The sequence below is a fragment of the Odocoileus virginianus genome, chromosome 4 (genome assembly GCF_023699985.2).
Source record: "Odocoileus virginianus isolate 20LAN1187 ecotype Illinois chromosome 4, Ovbor_1.2, whole genome shotgun sequence".
In the NCBI taxonomy this organism is placed as follows: Eukaryota; Metazoa; Chordata; class Mammalia; order Artiodactyla; family Cervidae; genus Odocoileus; species Odocoileus virginianus.
In genome coordinates this window covers 73,350,515-73,373,969 of record NC_069677.1, presented here as the reverse complement: position 1 = coordinate 73,373,969, position 23,455 = coordinate 73,350,515, and the positions used below count along the sequence as shown (strand labels likewise).

Below are 23,455 nucleotides of genomic sequence, written 5' to 3'. Positions count from 1 at the left end.
TGGCATGCTGCAGTCCATAGGGTCTCAAAGAGTCAGACATGACTGAATAATTGAACAACAATGAATAAATGAATGAATGACTGCATTTCAGGCAGCCGCCCTGACACCATTCCTGGCCTCAGAGTTCTGAAACCCCTGCTGTTTATGACATTAGTAGAGTGCCAACTTGCAAGCAGTGGTCATCAAATGACTCACGGCTAACCAAAATAATTGCGTGAAAGCCCACCCAGGGATGTCGCCACATCCTCCCAGGTATAAAACTCCAGACTCAGCACTGGATCCCAGGCACCCCTGAGCAGATGCTGTCCCACCCTCTGTCCTCACCGCTCAGGCCCACTCTTCCTAAATGGCACAGAGCCCATCAGGTACATTCACTTCCGTAAGATGTTTGGCCAACCCTTAGGACTGGATTCCCAAGCTCTAAGCCAGCCTTTGGGAGTGGGCACCAGAACAGCAGAGACGCCTCTTGGACAGAGACACTTCTTAATCTTCCCAGAAAAGAAAATGTTCCATAGGTTTGCCTCTCTTTAAGAACTAAGGTATTATTATCTTACTTCACCTCCATCACTGAGGAGCCATAAAACTAAAAAAAAAAAAAAAAAAAATGCAGTGGACTGCATGTACCAGGACTTTCCTGGTGGTCTAGTGGTTAAGAATCTGTCTGCCAATGAAGGAGACAGAGGTTCAATCCCTGGTCTCAGTAGATTCCATATGCCATGGGGCAACTAAGCCCATGTGCCACAACTATTGAGCCTGAAAGCCACAATTACTGAAGCCTGAGAGCCTAGAGCCTGTGCTCTGCAACAAGAGAAGTCATGACAATGAGAAGCCCTAGCACCGAAACTAGAGAAAGCCTGCATGCAACAACGAAGACCCAGTGCAGCCAAAAAAGCAAAAAAAAAAATGCAGTGGCAGCAGTGACTGGCATAGGAATGGTCCTTGCAGACAATCCCATCCCCTGGCTGCCCTCCTGGCCGCATCCTTGGTCCACCCTCAGGGACCTGGAGACCAGCCTCCTCCTACCTCACATCTCATTTCACAGACCACAGTGACAGACCTCGCTGTACCAGGCCAAGGTGGGTGTGGGGGGTAGCATCACAAACTTCAGGGCTTTTAATTGGTAGCTTCTTCTAATTATAAATGCGGGACACGTTTATCATAAAAATATGGAAAACACAGAATGTCACAAAGAAGAAGAACAAAACCATATATAGGCTTCCCACCCAGAGAACTACCTCTGTTCAGGCATATCCTCTTCAGGTCTTGTGGATCTGGATCATCTCTTCACACGAATGTCCACCCTGCCACCTCTACTTAAGATTATAGAACGAACTCTTCCCCCAAGTCAAAACTGTTCACAATAAATCTTTAAAACCTGACTTGTAAATATTTCATAGGCAGATGTCCCAAGATTTATTTACTGTCTTGCCAATTGCTAGATACACAAGTCATTTCCTCACTATGTTTCTGAACAGATGAATTACATGATTAAGCATTGTTCAGCAGACTGGGTTTCCATTTATTCATTCAGGAAGGGTTTCTAAGCCACTTGATTGCTGCCCCCACCCCCACGCCATCCTGTTGTCAATGCTTATGTGCTGTGGGTGAGGGAAGGTGTAGCAAGAGAGAAAACTGAGGGACACGGAATTTGGGGGTCACCAGTGTGAAGTTTGGCTTGGGAAAATAAAGCAATAAATATAAGTAAGCATCCTGCTGTGTTTGTTGGTCTGGAGACTGAAGTAGCAAAGGCCTGGCTTGGCTGGTCGGGGTTTGTGGTGGGACACAAACCGGCTCTTAAGACAGGGTCCCTGAACCCCAGATCTGTCACTGTGTGATGCGGCAGTTCCCACAAGCTGCCCATCAATTTTCTCCACTCTACAACATGGACAGCATGCACCCCACAGCACAGAGAGCATTTCTGAAAAGACCTGACCTTGTTATGTCACTAAATTTGGCACATACAGGTGCCCCCCAATGCACTGGCATTCACAACTACATATTCATATGCCCCATGTTTTATCACACAGATGCGTCCTAATAAAATACTTTGGACTTTCTGGTGATAGCTCAGAAAGTCATAATCGCTGCTAAAAATGTGCTGGTGCTGAGGGTGGGAATTCTAAACACTTGTGACTTTAAGTAAACCAAAACAGGCTTGACTAACGTGTGTCCCCACTCCTTGTGAACAATATATACCTGTTTGTGTATTAAACTTACAGGTCGACTCATGGGACCCAAGCTTTCCGGGGACAGGGAGGCTGGAGCAGCAGCCAGCCCAGAAGGGCAGTGTCCCAGCAGCAGCAGCAGTCTGAATGTGAAGCGGCAGCCACGGCCCCGAGGCTCGCTTGTCCAAGTCAGTGACAAGGTCCAGGGCTGCAGATGGCCCACTAGCAAGGCCAGTTCTACATTACTTTGGCTTGGCCATGGGTGGGTAGGATGTGGGGGGTGCAGTCTGGGGTACAGGCAGGGATCCACAGGAATGTTCCCACTGGCATTAGGGTGGATGCCCTCCATAAGGGTCTCTGTCCCACTCCCTGGTGATAAAGTCAGGGAGTGTGGTCCCAGCGAGCCCCTTGTCTACTTGCTCCAGAGAGATGTTGCCCAGTTGGAGCCTGGAGAATGAACCCAACGACCTGTCCAGGGCTCTTCCATGCTTAGCAAGGATTCTCCATAAGAGCTCCCAAGTCGGGGAGAAGTGAGAGAAGATGGTGGAGAGAAGGCAGCGTTTGAGTAGGCCTTGGGTTCCTGAGGGCATAACAAACTGGCAGGGACTGATGGGGTGAGGGTGCCCATCACAGGAAGGTTTTTGCTGGTTCCAGGAAACCCCAGGCCCACCAGCCTCCACAGGGCCTGAGACCCCCTTGTGAGTGATGACCAGATCTAGTGAGGTTCTGATCACAGCTCTGTGATCCAGGACAACAACAGTTGGGGGCCATATCTGCCCCTCAGCAAGGCCCACCTTCAGGGCCAAACAGGCTTTTAAAGAGGGTAGCCCAGGCCCCTGGGGCTTTCTGGTTCAACCCAGTTAGAGGGACCTGTGGGAGAGGGAAGACTGCCCTTCTATCAGACACAGTGAGGAGAGTGACCAGGAAGAGGGGCTCTGCTGGATAGGCTCCATGGGATAGACGCAGAAGGGCAGACGTGACCCCACATAGGAGAGACCTGTCTACTGCCTGTGGGGCCACAGCTGTTAGGCCTGCCTTGTGACATGGTAAGATCCCCATCACTGGGGCTGTGCGAGGACATTGTCAAGAAGATTCCAGCCTCTTTGATCATATGAGCTTTCTCATCACTTTCAATTCTGAAATTCAGTAATTCTGAAAAGTGCAAAGGGCACTGTGTTTCTTTTATATGATGCTTCTGAACTATGGTGTTGGAGAAGACTCTTGAGAGTTCCTTAGACTGCAAGGAGATCCAACCAGTCCATCCTAGAGGAGATCAATCCTGGGTGTTCATTGGAGGACTGATGCTGAAGCTGAAGCTCCAATACTTTGGCCACCTCATGTGAAGAGTTGACTCATTGGAAAAGACCCTGATGCTGGGAGGGACTGGGGGCAGGAGGAGAAGGGGACAACAGAGGATGAGACAGCTGGATGGCATCACCGACTTGATGGACATGAGTTTGAGTAAACCCCGGGAGTTGGTAATGGACAGGGAGGCCTGGCGTGCTGTGATTCATGGGGTAGCAAAGAGTCAGACACGACCAAGGGACCAAACTGAACTGAACTGATATGTCTATAATGTTTTAACATTTAATAGAAACTATATATAATATTTTTATTGCATCTTACATAAGATAGCCACTACAGACACTTACATAGTTTAGAAGCAAGATGGATGGTTAAGAAGGGCCCAGTCCTGTGGGCTATTTTCTCAGAGGCTATAGGTCAGAGATCACTGAGGAGAGGAGCTTCAGATTACTCAGTTAGGGAAGAGGTGAGGAAAGGCTAAAATATAGGCTGCAGACAGCGATAACGAGCCACTGGGATCATCGCTATCCCAAGACTTGGAAAACAGCATTACAAAAATCCCTCTCCCCTTAGGCACAGCCCCAATCTCAGCAGCTATGATAGGAATCACCTACTGTCTTACTTGCCTGGAGTGGGAAAACATGACAACTGAAAGACACTATTGGTCCCTGCCCCCAACATTTGGTTAGACTATATAGCGTTCAATAATCCAGAAGAAAAACAAGGTGGCCTGGGTTGTCCTTTAGTGAGAGTTGGTCAGAAATACTTCCTTAGAGAATGGGAAATACAAATCCCCCAAGATCAACTGGTTTCCAAATCACAGGGTCAACTGACACGGGTGGGTTCTGGCTTCCCGTGTGCAGTAGCCACTCCACTCTGAGGCAACGGTTGCAGAGGCTTTCTCAGAATTTGGAGATCCCTGTGATCAGCACCCATCTCCAGCCATCTGCACGTGGCTTAAAATGTCCGCTGGACCTTCAGCAATTTCTTTGACCAGATGATCTTCAAGGGTTAGTGAAGGGTCAAAAAGCAAGGGTGAAGGAGGGCACTGCATACCATCACCCACAGCTCGGGCTCATACATCTGAGGCAACTTGAAATGCAGGGGGCAGCAGAAAGGAGCCTCAGAATGGCTGACAGGAACTGGTTTGTTGCAGGGTACCAGTTCACGCCCCTGGCAGCATTGAAGAGAACCTGATCTGTTGTCCTAATAAACAGGAGTAAGGCAGTCTCTGGTCATTGGAATCCACAGACCAAGCACCCCTGAGTGGAACGAGCGGTATGGGCCTCTTAGGCAGTACCGTGTGTGGCCAGCTTCCTGCGCTCCTTCAGCTTGCCTGTGTCGTAAGGCTTCCATTCCAGAGCGCCGATCATACCACTAAAGACATTTTAGATGCTTTAACTTCTCTCCTTCTTTGGCCAGAACTCTCTCCGGGCCACTCAGGAGACTATTACCTAGAGCTTCTTGTTCCACTTTGTAATTGTGTAAGTAACATTGCTTCTTCTCTTTGAGCAGATGCTGAAGTTGTTTAAACTGGTCAGTGCACAAAAATTGCAAATGAATAAGCTTCTCACGCATAATCAAGGCCATTTCTTCAGCTCTGTAGATGCCAGCACATTCGAAATTTGGCTGGCTTCACTGCAGCTACATTTTGGAGTCTAAGACCCAGCTCTATCCCAGCATGTGAGCTCAGCTGGCACAAGAATGTTTCACCCACCAGCCCTGGACTGGTCTTCTTCACTTGAGGATGAAGTACCAGGGCATTCCCACTGGCATGTTCAGCCCAGAAGGACACCCCATCTTTCTTCTCAGGCTTTGGGGCAGCACTGGGACATCTTTTTCCATTTTTTGCCTCTTGCAAGGCACACTCTTATCTTCGAGGATATGCTGAGCATAATTCCTGCCCCACCAGATAAGGTTGTGAACATGGGCGATGAATGAATGAATAGCACAGGGACTCCTGAGACCTGGGCACTGGGGTGATCCTCACTCAATCGGTTAGCAAGATATGGATCTGCATCCTGGTTATACCGAAACCTCTGCCACTGCGCCGCTCCACTCCAGCACTGTGTTTCTATTGCTCAGTTTTATCATTACTTGTATGGATTCTACACAGTAAGTTTAAAATGTTGTACAAGTCATAATGAGCAATGAAGGCAAGGCCTGGATGGAGGACTTCCACATACAAACAAGAGGGAGAAGTGGGCCTTGCCACCCATCTTCTCCTGGAAGCCTCTAGTTCCTTCCTGCTCTGAGGTTTATTTCCATCCTGGGTACCATCCCTGACCTGCCATAGTCTCCTCTCCCACCCTATAGTCAGGGGCTGGAAGTCCATTCTTGTAAAATGTCACAGCAAGGAAGGCAGTGGGGTGACCCACTTATCCCCATCTGCCCAGAACATCTTCAGTTTTGAAACTGAAAGTCTACATCCTGGGAACCCCCTTGGTCCTATACAAGTTGAAGCCGTGGGTCACGCTGAGAGGCAGGGCACTACAGATCATTGTTTCTTGGAAACATGGGGGGCCTCTGAGAGAGCTGAGGGCAACAAGTATCGTCTGGGGAAGCGCCTCCACAGTAGACATGCAGTACAGGCTTGTGAGCGAGTGATGTTTAGCTCCCCCCACTTCCCTCGAATGCACTGTGAATAAAAGGCAAATCAGGACAAGGGCCTGGACACTGGCAGGAAGGACTTCTAAAACAGTTTAATTCATCCTGCAATCTCTCAGGCAGTTAGTAGGGCAGGACCAGTGTGGCCCTTGCTGCCTGCTGTCTGCCCCCAACCAGGCACCCCCTCTCCCCAAGCCCATAGGGGCCTCACTGCATCCCCTAGCCAGCTCCTCTCCTGGGGTGTCCCACGGGCTCAGCCCAGGAATGGCCTGCACCCGCACCCCATACCTGTCCCACTGACATTTCCTATGTATCATTTCCTCCATGCCCAACAAGCTGGCTGAGTGAGTTAATCACATAAACTAGTTCTAACTTGAGGCCTGTGGTATCATTTCCCAAACTCTACCTGGGGTCATACCTGGAAGACCTGAGCCAAACATGGTGTGGCTTCCTGGAGCGTCAGTGTTACTACAACATTTGGGGGTAGACACAACATATTATTTGGAAGCACACAGATATATTGTAGAAGAAAAATATAAAATTCACTTGACTCTGGGATAAAATGTAAACTACCACAGAAACGTAATAACCACTGTTAGTTAAACCACATCTCCAGAGCCCACCTTCATCCCCTTGTCCTTCTCCAGTGTGGAGATCTGGTCACTCCTTTAGAATTCAGGGCCAGCCACTAGCTTACTGAAGTTCCCCTGGTGCCATCTGCATTTTAACTGAGGCCTTCTGTGCTCCAGGCCAGCATCTCCCAAGGGTGTTGGATGGGACACACTTCAGAACATATATAGTTAAGGCTGATGTTTGGGTAAACAGAGCTCATTATCAGGACTCTCAGGTTCCTAAAGGACTTGGGTACACACTAAATCTTACAGAAAGGGTTAGTGTTCCCACATTTCTAGAGGCAGAGGTCAATGCTGTAGGGGTCAGTGCCAATGCTGACCAGACTGAGTGTCCCACAGGTCACTGGGGTGACTGGGGTGACTGTGCCCCACAGTCCTGGGGTTACTGCCCCAGCTGGGGCTCTCTGCTCAAGCCACAGCCTCTGTAGCATCTCCACCCAACAAGGTGACGAGGCTGGGGAAAGGGTGAGAGGGCTGATCACTGCACAGCATCATCCCATCCACCCAGCCCGCAATGTAGCCTGAGTCTCTGGGCCTTGGTTTCATCCATCACCCCTGATCAAATTTAATCCATTCCAGGGAATCAAGGTTCTCTAAACCAAGAGAGCTGAGATTAATTGCAGACAACCCAGCCAGCCCATACCCTCCTCTTTTGCCAGGTTTCAGAGCAGGTCTCCCAGCAAAGCTCAGATCCAACTGGCCCTACTCCTGGTCTCATCTCAATCAGCAACTTGATAGCATGAAATGGGAATCTGAGAACCTAAAAGGACCTAAGAGATCACTGAGCTCAGACCCAAATGTTCATGGACAAGAGAATCTGGAACTGAGAGACATTCTGTGGCCATGGGAAGGAGGGGGCTGGGAATGAGCTGACACCGATGGGAATTACTGCTTTGCCACTGACTGGATATGTGGTCTTGGATGCACCTAGATTTCAAGTATGAAATGGAAATGCTGATACCTCCCTTGCAGGGCTGTTATTACAAATAGAAAAAGTTTAGGAACATATATTGAAAAATCAAATTCAAGGGAAAAGACAAGCATTCAGCTCAAGCCAGAAGAAAAGCTGGAGGATGTAACTACATAAGATTCCATCCAGTTACTAAAAGCAAGCTTTGAATCTGCTCTTAACTCTTCCTAAAGGGCAAAGGAGAAGGGAAACTGAGTGAGATTTGGTAATCATACCATTGCAGGATGAAAATCAAGTTTTACCTCATAGCAAGACTTGCTGTTTAGCTACAGTAATCAAGACATGGTGGTATGGGCAGAGAGATATATACATACATCAATGAAGCATGATAGAAAACCCAGAATGGACCCACACAAGTATGGCCAACTGATCTTAGACAAAGACGCAAAGGCAATTCAATAGAGTTTGGACAGTCATGTCAACGAACAGTGCAGGAACCATTTATTTGTTCCTAACCACAGGCAAAACAATGAAACCTTGACCTAAACCTCACACCTATACAAAAAATTAACTCAAAATGGGTCACAGATTGAAATGTAAAAAATGTATAAAACTTTTAGAAGAAACATAGGATTTCTCTTTTATGAGTTAGGATTTGGTGGAGAGTTTTTAGACAACAATAAAAGCAGGATCCATAAGTTTAAAAATTGATAAATTAGACTTTATTGGAATCAAAACCTTTTTCTCTGTGAAAGATTCTGCTGAGAGGATGAAAAGCTATAGACGGGTAGGAAATGTTCGGAAACAATATGCCCAACGAAGGACTTTTATCTCATATATGTAAAAAAAAGTCTCAAAACAATAATTCAAAAATACAACAATAAAAGGGACAAAATATATGAACACATATTTCAGGGAAGAGGGTGCTGCTGCTGTTGCTGTTTAGTCGCTCAGTCGTGTCCGATTCCTTGCAACCCCATGGACTGTAGCCTGCCAGGCTCCTCTGTCTACCATGGGATTCTCCAGGCAAGAATAGTAGAGTGGGTTGCAATTTCCTTCTCCACAGGATCTTCCAAACCCAGGGGTTGAACCTCGGGCTCCTGCACTGAGGGCAGATTCTTTACCAACTGAGCCAGCAGGGAAGCCTGAAGTGGGTATACACATGGCGAAGGAGCACATGAAAAGATGTTCAACAGCGCCAGCCAAACTGGGACATGCAAATCAAGACCACACTGAGATCACACTACACACCAATTCGAAGAGATAAAATACTCCTGGTTCCCTGAGACCTTGCAGAGGTCACCACCCCTCTCTGGGCCCATTTTTCATTGGGAGGAGGTTCTAGCCAGTGTTGAAATTCTGTTATTGTATAGAAATAGGGTCCTCCAGTTTATTTTCACCAGTGGCAGTGCCCTTCTGTAGCGGAGGAATTCTTTAAAAAAAAAAAAAAAAGGATAGCTAAAATAAAAAACAGTAACAACATCAAATTCAGTAGAGGAACTGAACTTCTCATACCTTGCTAGTGCAAATGTAAAATGTTATACCCACTCTGGAAAATAGCTTGGCAGTTTCTTTAAGGAAAAAAAAAATCAACAGGAAATTACCATGTGACCCAAAAAATGCATTCCTGGGCTTTACAGTTCAGTTCAGTTGTCCGGTCGTGTCCAACTCCACGGCCCCATGGACTGCAGCATGCCAAGTTTCCCTGTCCATCACCAACTTCCGGAGCTTGCTCAAACTCATGTCCATCGAGTCAGTGATGCCGTCCAGCCATCTCATTCTCTGTCATCCCCTTCTCCTCCTCCTTCAACCTTTCCCAGCATCAGGGTTTTTACCCCAGCCAAATGAGAATTCATGCCCACACAAAAACCTGTACATGATTGTTCATAGCAGCTTTATCTGTAATAGCCCCAAACTGGAAACAACCCAAATGTCCTTCAGTAGGTGAATGACTGGACAAATCATGATAACATCCATGCCATGGAACAGTATTCAGCAATAAAGAGAAACAAACTGTTGATACATGGAACAACTTGGAATGATCTCAAGGGCATTATGCTGAGTGAAAAAAGCAATCTCAAAAGGTCACACACATATTTCATGATTTCATTTATATAATGGTCTCAAAATGACAAAGTTACAGCACTAGAGAATGTATTAGGGTAGTCAGAAGGAGATCTCAGTGGCAATGGGATAGTCTTAAAGCAGAGGGATGGCAGTTCCCTAAATCTGTACACATGACTGAATGGCCTGGAACTATACTCACACATTACTACAATGTCACTTTCCTGTTTTTGGTCTTACATTGCAGCTATGTAACGTGACCCTTGGGAGGAACCAGGTAAAAAGTACATAGGTCCTCTCAGCACCATTTTTCCTATAAATCTGTAATTATTTCAAAATAATCCTTCTTCCACTTGCTTCCCTGATAGCTCAGTTGGTAAAGAATCTGCCTGCAATGCAGGAGACCCCGGTTCAATTCCTGGGTTGGGAAGATCTGCTGGAAAAGAAATAGGCTACCCACTCCAGTATTCTTGGGCTCCCTTGTGGCTCAGCTGGTAAAGAATCCTCCTGCAATGCGGAAGACCTGGGTTCGATCCCTGGGTTGTGAAGATCCGCTGGAGAAGGGAAAAGCTACCCACTCCAGTATTCTGGCCTGGACAATTCCGTGGACTGTATACTCTGTGGGGTCGCAAAGAGTCGGACACGACTGAGCGACTTTCACTTTCACTTTCCACTTGTTAAATTCATCACCAGGAGACAAAATGAAATCCAGGAAAGGGCTTGAGGCACAGTCACAGGAGGAAAGGATCTGAATAACCTCTGACCTCCACCCCACCCAGTCCCATAGTTCTCCTCCTCGACCCCCAACACACATATATTAAGCAGAGCAAGGTGGGCCTCTCAGGACAGACACCCTGGAGAACATAACATATGCTGTCCCTTGTGTCAGAGAAACAGCCCAGGAAGGAAGGACCATGTCAGCTCATAAGTGGATGAGGGCATTCTCTGGCCCAGGGGATTCTCTTCAGTGTCTCCCCAGGCATGGATTGCAGGCTGTGGAGACGTAGCACTTTCCTCTGGAAACTGAGAAGTTGGGCCCAAGCTGCCTCCCCACGGCTGGGGGTCAGAAGCCTCTGGACATTATGGACACAGGCCAGGACAAAGCACCCGTCCCTCATGTGGGGGGTCACCAGAGCCACTCAGGCCCAGCTGTGAGATCTCCTTCTTCCCACTGTTCTTCCCCCGCCTTCCACCCCCAAGGACAGGACAGCCATTATTTCACTAGGCTGGGACCCTGGGTGTGAAAGTTCCCAAAACGTGGGCAGCAATTACCAATCAACCACTCCTTCTGTAAGATAACCCCAGTTTGGCTCCAAAAGTTTCATTTTAAGAAGAAACAGATCTCTTTGAGGTTGCCAGGATATGTTAGCCACCAAGGTTTCCCCTCACCTCCCCGATTCGTGCCCCATAAACACTGAACCTGTTTTTAATTTGGAGCTTAGGCATTCTGGATGCTGAACTGCTCCCCCTGACAACAGCTGGTGAGCAGGTCCTCTACTTCTTAATTAAAAAATTATTTAATAAAAAAAGGAGTTAAAAAATACAATACACACAGTAATTATTTCTAAGAACATGTGTTTATAATTTGTGTTCAATAACATTCTAATTAGCCTTATGTTACTAAAAAGCATTACATGTTAAAAAAAAGAAGAATGCTATAGGCAAGGTGGCTCAGTGCTAAAGCATCTGTCTGTCAATGCAGGAGATGTGGGTTCGATCCCCAGATTGGGAAGATCCCCTGGAGGAGGGAAAGGCAATCCACTCCAGTATTCTTGCCTAGAGAATTCCCATGGACAGAGGAGCCTGGTATTGCAGTGAAAAGGAAAAATGAGGAATGAGTTTTTCTTTCCCTTTCCTGAGAACAAAGAAGATAAAGAGAACAGTGAACAGTCCCAAACATTCTTAGTTTTTACTTTTAACTGTTCCTAATCTGTACTCTGTAACTAAACTTGCTTTTCTGCCCCCTAATTCTGCATGTCTGTAAATAAATTTGGTTTTCTGCCCCCAATTCTGCATAAGCTACATTTTGCACCTATTATCCTTTGGTTCTATGCCAATTACATCCTGTATTTGGTGCTCAGCTTTATAGCACTCTCTTGGCAGATCAACCCTCAGAAGTTTTCCTGTATCAGAAAGAAGGCCGAAGTAAAAATACATAATGGACCCAACTACTGGGCCACCAGACTGCCAGAGGCTACCTGAAGCCAGCCTGTGACATTTTTCAAATAATGCAAGAGAAAGAAGACAAGATCCTAACACCTTTGTTCCTCATCCCTAACCACAAGCGCTCATCTTATATAAACCCCTAGGCTGGATGGCATCACCGATGCGATGGGCATGAGCTTGAGTAAACTCCGGGAGTTTGTGATGGAAAGGGAGGCCTGGCGTGCTGTGGTTCATGGGGTCGCAAAGAGTCAGACACGACTGAGCGACTGAACGGAATTGAACTGAGACTCCTCATGGGAGGGACGGCACAGTTCCTGAGGCATGAGCCTACTCGGTTGCCCTCTCCGCCAGCTGAGGATTAAAGCCACCTTTTTATATCCTCCAAACTCTGTCTCTGTAATTTTTATTCGGCTTCAGTGGGCAGAGAAAGCCAAGATTTTGTTCAGCAATTGTGGGCTGCAGTCCACAGGGTCACAAAAGAGTCGGACACAACTGAGCAATTATGCAGGCATGCACGCAAGTCAGAAGCAATAGTGACTCTCCAGAGTAAATAACAATTGTATTGACTCCTGCAGAAGGAGGTACCAAAAACTCAACCCACGCCTGAGTGTCCCCAGGCTCTTGAAATGAGACCAGGAAGAATGAAAAGATCTGAACCTGTTAGTGCCTATACACATCTGAGCTGCAGCCACCGGTCAAACTGGGATATGTCACCAGAATCTGGAGAAACCCCCGACTGCTCGGAATAAGTACATCCGAGGTATCTCCATGTGCTTATACAGAGCAACACCGTGCAATAGACAGGGCCAGACACACAGGGGTTAGGGTTTGGGGCTCTGACTCCAGAGGCTCACATTCCTGGCTCCTCTACACACCACCCTTTCTATGTATCCACACCCAAGAGACCAGCCTCACAAAGCCTTGTTTTCCTCATCATTAATGGGAACAGTAACAGTATAACAGTTGATAGAGCTGCAATGAGGATCTTGCATATGGGTAAACTATTTCCATAGTTCAAATACATTCAGACAGATCTGTTGCTGTTAGCTACTATTGTTATTTTTTGGATATTATTATTATAAACGGCAGTTTCTCTTAACTATTAACCGTGTCTCACAGAATGAGGTATAATTGGTGGAATAACAGACCCGAAATGACGTTTGTATGCTGAGTCTTGTTTGCTGAGGCAAGAACTGACCTCACAGTGGTGTCAATACCAGAAAGCCCAGCATGATTTACAAAGCTGTTTCCTCTTGCCTCTTTCCACATAATCCTTAGGAAGCCCTCCCTCCCAGCCCTTGGAGGGGAGGCATTGTTCATATTACCCAGTTTTTTTCACTTAAGGACTCTGAGGCTCAGGAATGCCTTCCTGTGTCACCTAGTTAAGTAAGGGAATGGCCTGAGGCTTGGGTCTTAGTCCCCTTGTTTCATGCCTTTTCCCAAACCATATGGTATGTGGGGTATTGCAGGAATGTCATAAAGCCTATTGGGCTTCCCATGTGGTTCAGTGGTAAGGAATCTGCCTGCCAATGCAGGAGGATTTGATCCCTGGGTCAGGAAGTTCCCCTGAAGGAGGAAATGGCAACCCATGCCAGTATTCTTGCCTGGGAAAACCCACTCCAGTATTCTTGCCTGGGAAATCCCATGGACAGAAGAGCCTGGTGGGCTAAAGTCTATGGGGTTGCAAAGAGTTGGACATGACTGAGCGACTGAACACATGCACACCTAAAGTCTATTGGTTAATCTATCCCAACAATGAGGAACCTAGAAAAATGATGGGTCCTCAGGTTGGATGTCCCTTGTTCCTCCCATATCACACATGTCACAAGACATGTACAGTCCATACCCCCTGGGAAGGAGCAGGGCAGCCACCAACCTTCTTATTAGGAGCAGGAAATCTCTCATCAGATAGCAAAGCCCCCAAAAGTCAGCAAGGTCTCCTGGAAGAAAAGGCTTCAGAGAGTTTAATGGAATTCTAGCCCCCAGATTTGCCTTGAGATATCAAATTTCCTACCTGTTTTCAGGCTGATAACTGAAGCTAAGTGGAAGTTGCTCCTGACTCTGGCCTTAGAATTACTATGGATTAAGGGAGGAAATGGTTTAAAAAAATCTGGTTTTCAGAGTTTAGTAAAATTTTCAACTGGTATGAGTCTTAAGGAGGCCAATTGGCTTGGGTCCAGGCCTCAGGCACGTGTGACTAAATCATCAGCATGTGATAAACTATCTTATTTTAATAGATCTTCAAAGAAACTGCTGCCATGAACTCATTTATTTTAGAGACTCAGGGCGGGTCTAAACAGATCAATCTCATTTGGGGTTACCCTGGCTATGAGCTCTCCCTCCTGCTCCCAACACTAAGAGTGGTGAAAATAGAGGACTTAGCCTCAGTCTTGCTCCCTCCTGGGCCTCTTTCTTTTCAGACCACCTGATGATTGCTCTGGCCCTTTCCTCCCAATTCCTAATTTATAAACACCAAATTTCCCACAATTCTCTGCTGAAACCTTTCTAAACTTTCTTAAAATGATGGGACCAAAACCACACACAGTGCTCTCATCAGGGTCTGGCCAAAGGTGAGGAGATTTGAGGATTATTTTAAACTTACTTCCAACCATGGAATCAATTCAACCTAGTGTGGTATGGGGAAAGAAGAGCAGCAGGAGTGGGGAGCCCAGCTCTATTGCTCACAATATGCGTAAGTACACATATGGGTTCCACTGTGACCTCCAGATCCCTTTCTTTTGGACACAAAACCAGCCCAGAGAGACTTTATCCTCCCTTCATGTGTTCTGGGTTCCCCTTAATTGTACCACTGGAGGCTTTACCTACCCGAATCTGACTGTGTGACTGCCAGAAACAACCTGTCTGCACCATCTGCCCTGATTCCAAGGTAACCTGACCTGGGCCCCACCACCTCCCACATCCTCACCACATGAGGTGCATTCTGCCCTACCAGAAGAGGCAAAAAAGCCTGAGTGTGGATTCCACCATTCCGGTCCTCTCGGACCTGTGAGTGGAGGAAAGCGACCTCACCACACCACTGCCTACACCCAGCTTTTCTTCACCCACTCCCCATAACTTGCCAGGCACCTGCCTAGACTTTATTGAATAGACCAAAAGCCGCTGCTTTCCCGGGGCTATTTCCGGACCTGGAAAGCTGGTCCAAGAGCTGCAGTGTGGGTTGCCAGCCTGGGGGGAATTCTTAACATTGCAGGCAGCAGCGCGTTCAGGTAGCAGAGCCCACGCGCTGGCTGCCGCCCTCAGGGAAGAGGAAAGCATAGTGGAGAATGGCTCTTCTGCCACCCACTCAAGCTGAGATGGGCTCTGATCTTCATCTCAGAGGGACCACAGCCTGTCCCCTACAAGGCATCAGACCAGGCACTTCCAAGCCCACGCCCTTAACAAAGTAATTGCCACAGGAGCCCAAAAATGTGTCCCGGAGATGTTCTTGTTCGAAGAACTGGGCAATTCCCTACCTTAGTGCCAAGACTACCTGAAGAGAGTTGGCCCGATAAGCAGGTAACTTTCATCTCCGTTTCCTACCCTGAGGAGGGCGTGTGAGTAAGCGCACACACACGCACACACGCACACACACATGCACACGCATGCACACACACGCATGCACACACGCGCGCACACACACATGCACACACACATGCACACACACGCGCACACACGACCAGCACCGGCTTGCCTGGCAGGGCGCCCCCTTGCCCGCCGTGCGGGGTCCGCGGGGACGCGTTAGGGAGCGCAGCACCGACCGATGGACTGCGAGGGTGGGCTCCCGCACCCCCAGTGCCTCCCAGGCGCCTGTGCTGCTCGGGCTCGACGGCCCCGCTTCTCCGCTCACCTTAATGTTGCTGAAGATAGAGCGGGGTTTGCAGCCGGCTCGGCCCTCAGAGGCGGCGCTACCCTGGCGCGCGTCGGGCTTGGACAGGAGCCCCATGGAGGCGGCAGCACGGGGCGGGAGGCCGGGCGAGCGGGGCCGGGGCGCCTGGGCTGGGGCGGGCGGCCAGCGGGTGGCGGGCGCCGTGTCGGTGGCCGGAGGAGACTGAGGGCGAGGGTGTGCGCCTAGAAGTTTTATAAGTGGCCGCCGCCGCCGCCGCCGATGATGAAACGCGCACTCCCTCCTCCCTCTGCCTCCGGTGTCAAAGGCGCTGCGCGCCCCCGCCCCGCCGCCGCCGCCCCCTCAGACAGGTGTGACGCGGTGGCCGCCGGCGCTGGACCTCTTTCCGGCCGAAGTTGTCTCTGCTCCCGCAGCTGGGGGGCTGGGACCCGCAAGGCTCGACCGCCCCGGGAGAAGGTCCCGCCCGCCGGAGCGTGGGGGCGGGGGGTGGCGGGCCGGGGAGAGGGAGGTCTGCAGGGGGAGGCGGCCGGCTGCGGAGCGTGGGGGCACCCGGGGCGCTGGCGGGGCAGGGTGGGCGCCGCGGGCCCCGCAGACTCGAAGGGGCCAGAGAAGGGATGGGCAGGGCTACGAGGGTAGGAGACAGGAGGCGGGGGCGAGGGGCGCTGAGGGAGCCAACGGGAGCCAGGGTGGTTGGAGGGGAGCCGACGTTTGTGAAGGGAGGGGGAGCTTCCGCGCCCCTCCCGATGCGGTCTTGGAGATTTACAGAGCCGGTCTCTGCGTGTTTGCACTCGCCGAAAACCTGGGCTCTCAGTTCCGGTGATGGCTCTGAGACTCGCTGAGGCTCTGTTTGTGTCCAGGACTGATTTATATTTAAACTGCTCTTTGCACTAGAGAGGGGCCGGGTAACAAAGGTGGAGAAGTGGGGGCCGCCCCGGGCTGGACCCGAGCCAAGGTAAACTGGAGGTGCTGTCGAGTGTCAGCATGGCTCTCTCTGGCCTGGAGAGTTGCCAGAAGGGTGGGAGTTGGGAGGAGCGGTGAGAGTGGGGCCGTGGACAAACGGGGTACACCCACTGATCTCCTTTTCAGGGCTGGTATAGAACAGACGCTTAATTTTTTTTCCACCAGGATACACAGTGCTGGAAAGAGAAAGAAGGTGAGACTTCCAAGGGAAGGATAAGAAGGTTCTGCCCAAAGCAGCTGCAGTAAGAGATCTAGTTCTGGAGGTGTTTTTCCAGCTCCTTAATTCCTGTCATTCTTGAAAAGCCAACGTCTTCAAGCCACCCCACCACCCACACATCCCCCCCTCCCACTAGTCCCAGGAAAAGATGTTCCTCAATTCCCAGGTGGAGAAGGCAATTGTGACTCACTCCAGTACTCTTGCGTGGAGAATCCCATGGATGGAGGAGCCTGGTAGGCTGCAGTCCATGGGGTCTGGAAGAGTCAGACAGGACTGAGCAGCTTCACTTTCACTTTCACGCATTGGAGAAGGAAATGGCAACCCACTCCAGTGTTCTTGCCTGGAGAATCCCAGGGATGGAGGAGCCTGGTGGGCTGCCGTCTATGGGGTCACACAGAGTCAGACACGACTGGAGTGACTTGCCAGCAGCAGCAGCAATTCCCAGGAAGATTTGACTAAGACAGGAGCCACAGGACAGATGGAACACATAGGTCTCTTACTTCTACCCAAGGTTTGGTTGATGCTTTTCTGGGCCTGGTCTGGGCTGTCTGTGTCCAGGGGCTTCTCCTTTCCACCTGCAGCCCCAGGACCCTGGACAGCACAGCACATAGCGCTGGAGGAGAAGTCATTGGACTGTAGGTGGCTTTGGGCCAGTTCGCTCACCCACAGATCAAGGGTCAACCAGAGAGGCTTTCGGGAGGCTGGCCCTGCAACAGGCCCAGATCCAGAGGAGGCACGAAACTGCAGTGGATAGTAAGCTAGCTTGGAGAATTTGAAACACAAAAATGGCCCTCTACAGAGCACTCAGCATGTGCTGGGGACTGGGCTCTAGCAGCCATGGTGGACTCCACCAGCATTCTGCTAGCACTCCCAGATGTGATGCTACAGAACTCCAGCATTAGCCCAAGAGTTATTAGCACTGTTATAGTCTGGTTTTAACAGATGATGATGAGGTGAAACAAAAAGAGTGCCTGGAAATCATATAGCTTGTAAGCCATGAAGCTGGACCTTGCTTTCCTGACTCCAAAGCCCAGACTTATAGCACTATACCTTTGAAAAGTATAGCAGCCTCATTTCACAAGTGAGACCAAGCAGTTACCAGAGAAGGCCCAGGTCAAGATTATGGTCATCAGAAACTATAAAACTCCTAGAGGAGAACATAGGCAAAACACTCTCTGACATAAATCACAGCAGGATCCTCTATGACCCACATCCCAGAATATTAGGAACAAAAGCAAAAATAAACAAATGGGACCTAATGAAACTTAAAAGCTTTTGCACAACAAAGGAAACTATAAGCAAGGTGAAAAGACAGCCCTCAGATTGGGAGAAAATAATAGCAAACGAAGCAAAAGACAAAGGATTAATCTCAAAAATATACAAGCAACTCCTCCAGCTCAACTCCAGAAAAATAAATGACCCAATCAAAAAATGGGCCAAAGAACTCAACAGACATTTCTCCAAGGAAGACATACAGATGGCTAAAAAACACATGAAAAGATGCTCAACATCACTCATTATCAGAGAAATGCAAATCAAAACCACAATGAGGTACCATTACACGCCAGTCAGGATGGCTGCTATCCAAAAGTCTACAAGCAATAAATGCTGGAGAGGGTGTGGAGAAAAGGGAACCCTCTTACACTGTTGGTAGGAATGCAAACTAGTACAGCCGCTATGGAAAACAGTGTGGAGATTTCTTAAAAAGCTGGAAATAGAACTGCCATATGACCCAGCAATCCTACTTCTGGGCATACACACCGAGGAAACCAGATCTGAAAGAGACACGTGTACCCCAATGTTCATCGCAGCACTGTTTATAATAGCCAGGACATGGAAGCAACCTAGATGCCCATCAGCAGACGAATGGATAAGGAAGCTGTGGTACATATACACCGTGGAATATTACTCAGCCATTAAAAAGAATTCATTTGAATCAGTTCTAATGAGATGGATGAAACTGGAGCCCATTATACAGAGTGAAGTAAGCCAGAAAGATAAAGACCATTACAGTATACTAACATATATATATATGGAATTTAGAAAGATGGTAACGATAACCCTATATGCAAAACAGAAAAAGAGACTCAGATGTATAGAACAGACTTGTGGACTCTGTGGGAGAAGGCGAGGGTGGGATGTTTCAAGAGAACAGCATCGAAACATGTATATTATCTATAGTGAAACAGATCACCAGCCCAGGTGGGATGCATGAGACAAGTGCTCGGACCTGGTGCACTGGGAAGACCCAGAGGGATCGGGTGGAGAGGGAGGTGGGAGGGGGGACCGGGATGGGGAATACATGTAAATCCATGGCTAATTCATGTCAATGTATGACAAAAACCACTGCAATGTTGTAAAGTAATTAGCCTCCAACTAATAAAAATAAATAAAAAAAAAAGATTATGGTCATGTTAGGACCGCATCACTAGAGCATCTTCCTCACACATTGAGTGAAGCCTTGCTGTGGTCTTCTGATAGAATCCCAGGCAGAGTCAGCCTCTCCAACCCCACCTTGTCCTCCTCCATTAGTCTTGCCTCTGCCCATTCTCAGGACTAGCATCATCTTTAAAGGAAAGGTCTATTCAGATGCCCACAGATGGTTATCTGCCATCATCTACCTTTCCTAGGGGGAGTTCACCTAAATGTAGTGGAGACCCAACAGTTGGGCTAACTGAAGTTGGGACTTCAATGAGTTTTGTTGGTCTTTCATAACAAGAAGACACTAGTAGGTCTTCAACTAGTAGAAGTAGAAGGTCCAGAATCATGACCTAGGTCCCTTCAAGATTCTTTAGTGTGTGCGCTTCCCTGATTACTCAGATGGCAAAGAATCTGCCTGCAATGCAGGAGACTTGGGTTTGATACCTCTGTTGGGAAGATCCCCTGGAGAAGGGAATGTCAACCCACTCCAGTATTCTTGCCTGGAAAAATCCCATGGAACAGAGGAGCCCAGAGAGCTACAGTCCATGGAGTCACAAAGGATCAGACTCAGCTAAGTGACTAACACTTTCACTTTCTTGTCCTCATGGCTGGCTCCACTACCAGCTTCCTCTCCTAATTCCAGGGAGGAGGTGGAAGATGGAAAATAGGAAGGGGCTGTGATCACATCAGGGAAGCAGATCTCTCCTGTGCATGCTCAACTACTTTTCCTTAAATCTTGTTGGCCCAAACTGGATCACATGGTCACCCATTAGAAGGAGGCTTAGAATTGTAGTTACTATCTGACTGCTTCCGTTCAGTGCCTACAGTAACCCCTTTCCCCTAAAAGAACACCCTCAGCATCTAAGATTCCACTCAGATCCTTTGATTTCAGCAAATACTTCTCAGCACTAGAAGAAAAAAGCACAAGGACAGTTCCTGACTTCAAAGATTCTAGGATCTCAGGGTAGGGAGCAAGAAGAGAAAGCATCAGCATGCCGTAGCAAAAGAGCTGTTGTGTGCATTGGCTATGGGAACACAAAAGAAGGGCAATAAGAAAGCTGCCTGGAGGAGGTGACTTTCAAGCTGAGCCCTAGGGACTATAAGGATTGGGAGGATTAGAGTGAAGGAAGGTAAATCTACTCCATGATTTCAGTCTGGCTGGACCTGAGACCAGAAGACAGTGAGAAGGTGTGCAGTGAAGAAGTTGGAACACCGGAGGAGCCAAGATGGCAGAGGAATAGGACGGGAAGGCCACTTTCTCTCCTACAAATTAATCAAAAGAATAACTGAACGAAGAGCAAACTTCACAAAACAACTTCTGATCGCTAGCTGAGGTCATCAGGCGCCCAGAAAAGCAACCCATTGTCTTTGAAAGGAGGTAGGACAAAATATAAAAGATAAAAAGAGAGACAAAAGAACTGAGTACAGAGATCTGTCCCGGGAAGGGAGTCTTAATAGAGGAAGTTTTCCAAACACCAGGAAACCCTCGCACTGGCGGGTCTGGGGGAAGTTTTTGAATCTCAGAGGGCAACCTGACTGGGAGGGGAACAATAGATAAAACCCACAGATTACGTGCCTAAAAGCAACTCCCAGCAGAAAAGTACCCCAGACGCTGGCATCCGCCACCAGCAAGTGGGGGCGGAACGGAGAGGAACCGGCGGCATTGCTTAGGGTAAGGACTGGGCCTGAGTGCCCTGAGGACAATCGGAGGGAGCTTTTGTGAGTTACCAACTTAAACTGTGGGACAGCAAAAGAGAGAGAGAAAATTAACCGGCCCAAACACACTGCCGGCTGTTCTCAGAACAAAGGGACCGAGCAAGTCCAGAGAAGAGCTCGCAGGCTTCAGACCAGCCCAGCCCCTCCAGAGGCTGGAGGCAGGGGGGAGGGGAAAGGGGCAGGCTCGGCCCCAAGGACCGCATCCCCTACAGCACTGCAAACAGGCCTCCAGTTTCTAATCAAAGACCTCCTGAGACTCTGGATGGTCGACATCCGCCGGGAGGGTTGCGGCAAGACACAGGGCACAGGCACAGACAGGCGCGGGCGGAAACTGAGACTGGGACCACGGAGGGGAGAAGGCGCGCCGCACCCGGGGAGAGTGCGCCCGCCAAGCTCCTGGCTGCCTGAGCCACTCTGACGGGGAAGGCACAAAAAGCAGGCGCAGCTTTTTCTTCCGCGCTTTAGTGGAACACCCGAGGGCTGGAACCACGCGCAGCGCAGGTCACGCTCCATATAGAGCAGATGGGAGCCTGAGCAGCGTAGAGGGGAAAGCAGCACCAGCCTCTCCCCGCAGCGTGATGGAACTAGCAACCTGAATAAGAGTTCGCCTCCGCCCGCCTGTGTCAGGGCAGAAGTTGGGCACTGAAGATGCCAGCAAACAGAAGCCAAATAAACAAAGGGAACCGCTTCAGAAGGAACCGGTGCAACAGATTAAAATCACTGTAGATAACACCGACTACACCGGAAGGGGCCTGTAGATATCGAGAAGTGTAAGGTGGAACGAGGAGCTATCTGAAACTGAACCGAACCCACAGTGACCGCAACAGCTCCAGAGAAATTCCTAGATATATTTTTACTTTTTTTTTTAAGTAAGAAAAAAAAATTATTTTTTTCTTTTTTCTCTTTTATTTTCTTTTAAAATTCCCTATTATTCCCCCATGACTCCTTAACTTTCATTTTCATAGATTTTTTACGATTTTTTTAATTAGGAAAAATTTTTTTCTTGCTTTTTTTTTCTTTTTTTTCGTTTTTCTCTTCTATTTTCTATTTTTCTTTTTCTCTTATTTCCTTTTAAAGTCCTCTATTACTCCTTAATTTTCATTTTCATTACACTATAACCTTACAAAAAAAAAGAGAGAGAAGCCCTATTTTTAAACCGAACTTCATATATATTTCTAAAATTTTTTTGTGTGTTTTAGTTTTTGTTTTTAATATAGTATTTTTAAGAGTCTAACCTCTACTCTAGACTGTTAATCTTTGTTTTTCAGTATATAATATAAATTGTGGACATTTAAGAATCCAATATTCAGTTCCCATTTTTATTCAGGAGTGTGTTGATTATTCTCTCCCAATCTTGACTCTCCGTTTTCTACCTCAGAACACCTCTATTTCCTCCTTTCCCCTTCTCTTCCCAATCCAATTCTGTGAATCTTTGTGGGTGTCTGGGCTACGGAGAACACTCTGGGAACAGACAACTGCGTAGATCTGTCTCTCTCCTCTTGAGTCCCCTTTTTTCTCCTCCTGCTCATCTCTATCTCCCTCCTCCCTCTCCTCTTCTTCATGTAACTCTGTGAACCTCTCTGGGTGTCCCTAATGGGGGAGAATCTTTTTGCCATTAACCTAGAAGTTTTATTATCAGTGCTGTATAGTTGGAGAAGTCCTGAGACTACTGGAAGAATAAAACTGAAATCCAGAGGCAGGAGACTTAAGCACAAAACCTAAGAACACCAGAAAACTCCTGACTACATGGAACTTTAAGTAATAAGAGACCATCCAAAAGCCTCCAGACCTACACTGAAACCAACCACCACCCAAGAGCCAATAAGTTTTAGAGGAAGACATACCATGCAAATTATCCAGCAACGCAGGAACATAGCCCTGAACATCAACATACAGGCTGCCCAAGGTCACACCTAACACATAGACCCATCTCAAAACTCATTACTGGACACTCCATTGCACTCCAGAGAGAAGAAATCAAGTTCCACGCACCAGAACACCGACGCAAGCTTCCCTAACCAGGACACCTTGACAAGCCAATCGTCCAACCCCACCCACTGGGTCAAACCTCTACAATAAAAAGGAACCACAGACCTCCAGAATACAGAAAGCCCACTCCAGACACAGCAATCTAAACAAGATGAAAAGGCAGAGAAATACCCAACAGGTTAAGGAACATGAAAAATGCCCACCACGTCAAACAAAAGAGGAGGAGATAGGGAGTCTACCTGAAAAAGAATTTAGAATAATGATAATAAAAATGATCCAAAATCTTGAAAACAAAATGGAGTTACAAATAAATAACCTGGAGACAAAGATTGAAACAATGCAAGAAATGTTTAATAAAGACCTAGAAGAAATAAAAAAGAGTCAATTAAAAATGAATAATGCAATAAATGAGATCAAAAACTCTCTGGAGGGAACCAAGAGTAGAATAACAGAGACAGA

General features: G+C 48.0%; 1 protein-coding gene, 1 long non-coding RNA gene and 1 pseudogene across 3 annotated transcripts in view; 1 reads left to right on the top strand and 2 right to left on the bottom strand.

The window, feature by feature from the left end:
- SLCO2A1 (solute carrier organic anion transporter family member 2A1) overlaps positions 1-15,892 on the bottom strand; it is an 83,339-nt gene extending 67,447 nt beyond the window's left edge. The window contains exon 1 of the mRNA XM_020875278.2: positions 15,697-15,892. Coding sequence (XP_020730937.2) covers positions 15,697-15,792 — 96 coding nt within the window. The 5' untranslated portion in view covers positions 15,793-15,892. The remainder of the gene's footprint in view (positions 1-15,696) is intronic.
- Positions 3,813-6,640, bottom strand: LOC110125923 (KAT8 regulatory NSL complex subunit 2 pseudogene; annotated as a pseudogene).
- On the top strand, positions 15,039-18,639 carry LOC139034806 (uncharacterized). Of its 2 annotated transcripts, none has more exons than XR_011487361.1 (2): positions 15,039-15,365; positions 16,819-18,639. It is a non-coding gene; the product is annotated as an uncharacterized lncRNA (long non-coding RNA). The 2 variants fall into 2 exon arrangements; XR_011487360.1 differs by lacking the exon at positions 15,039-15,365 and adding an exon at positions 16,062-16,149.
- The last annotated feature ends 4,816 nt before the right edge of the window (positions 18,640-23,455 follow it).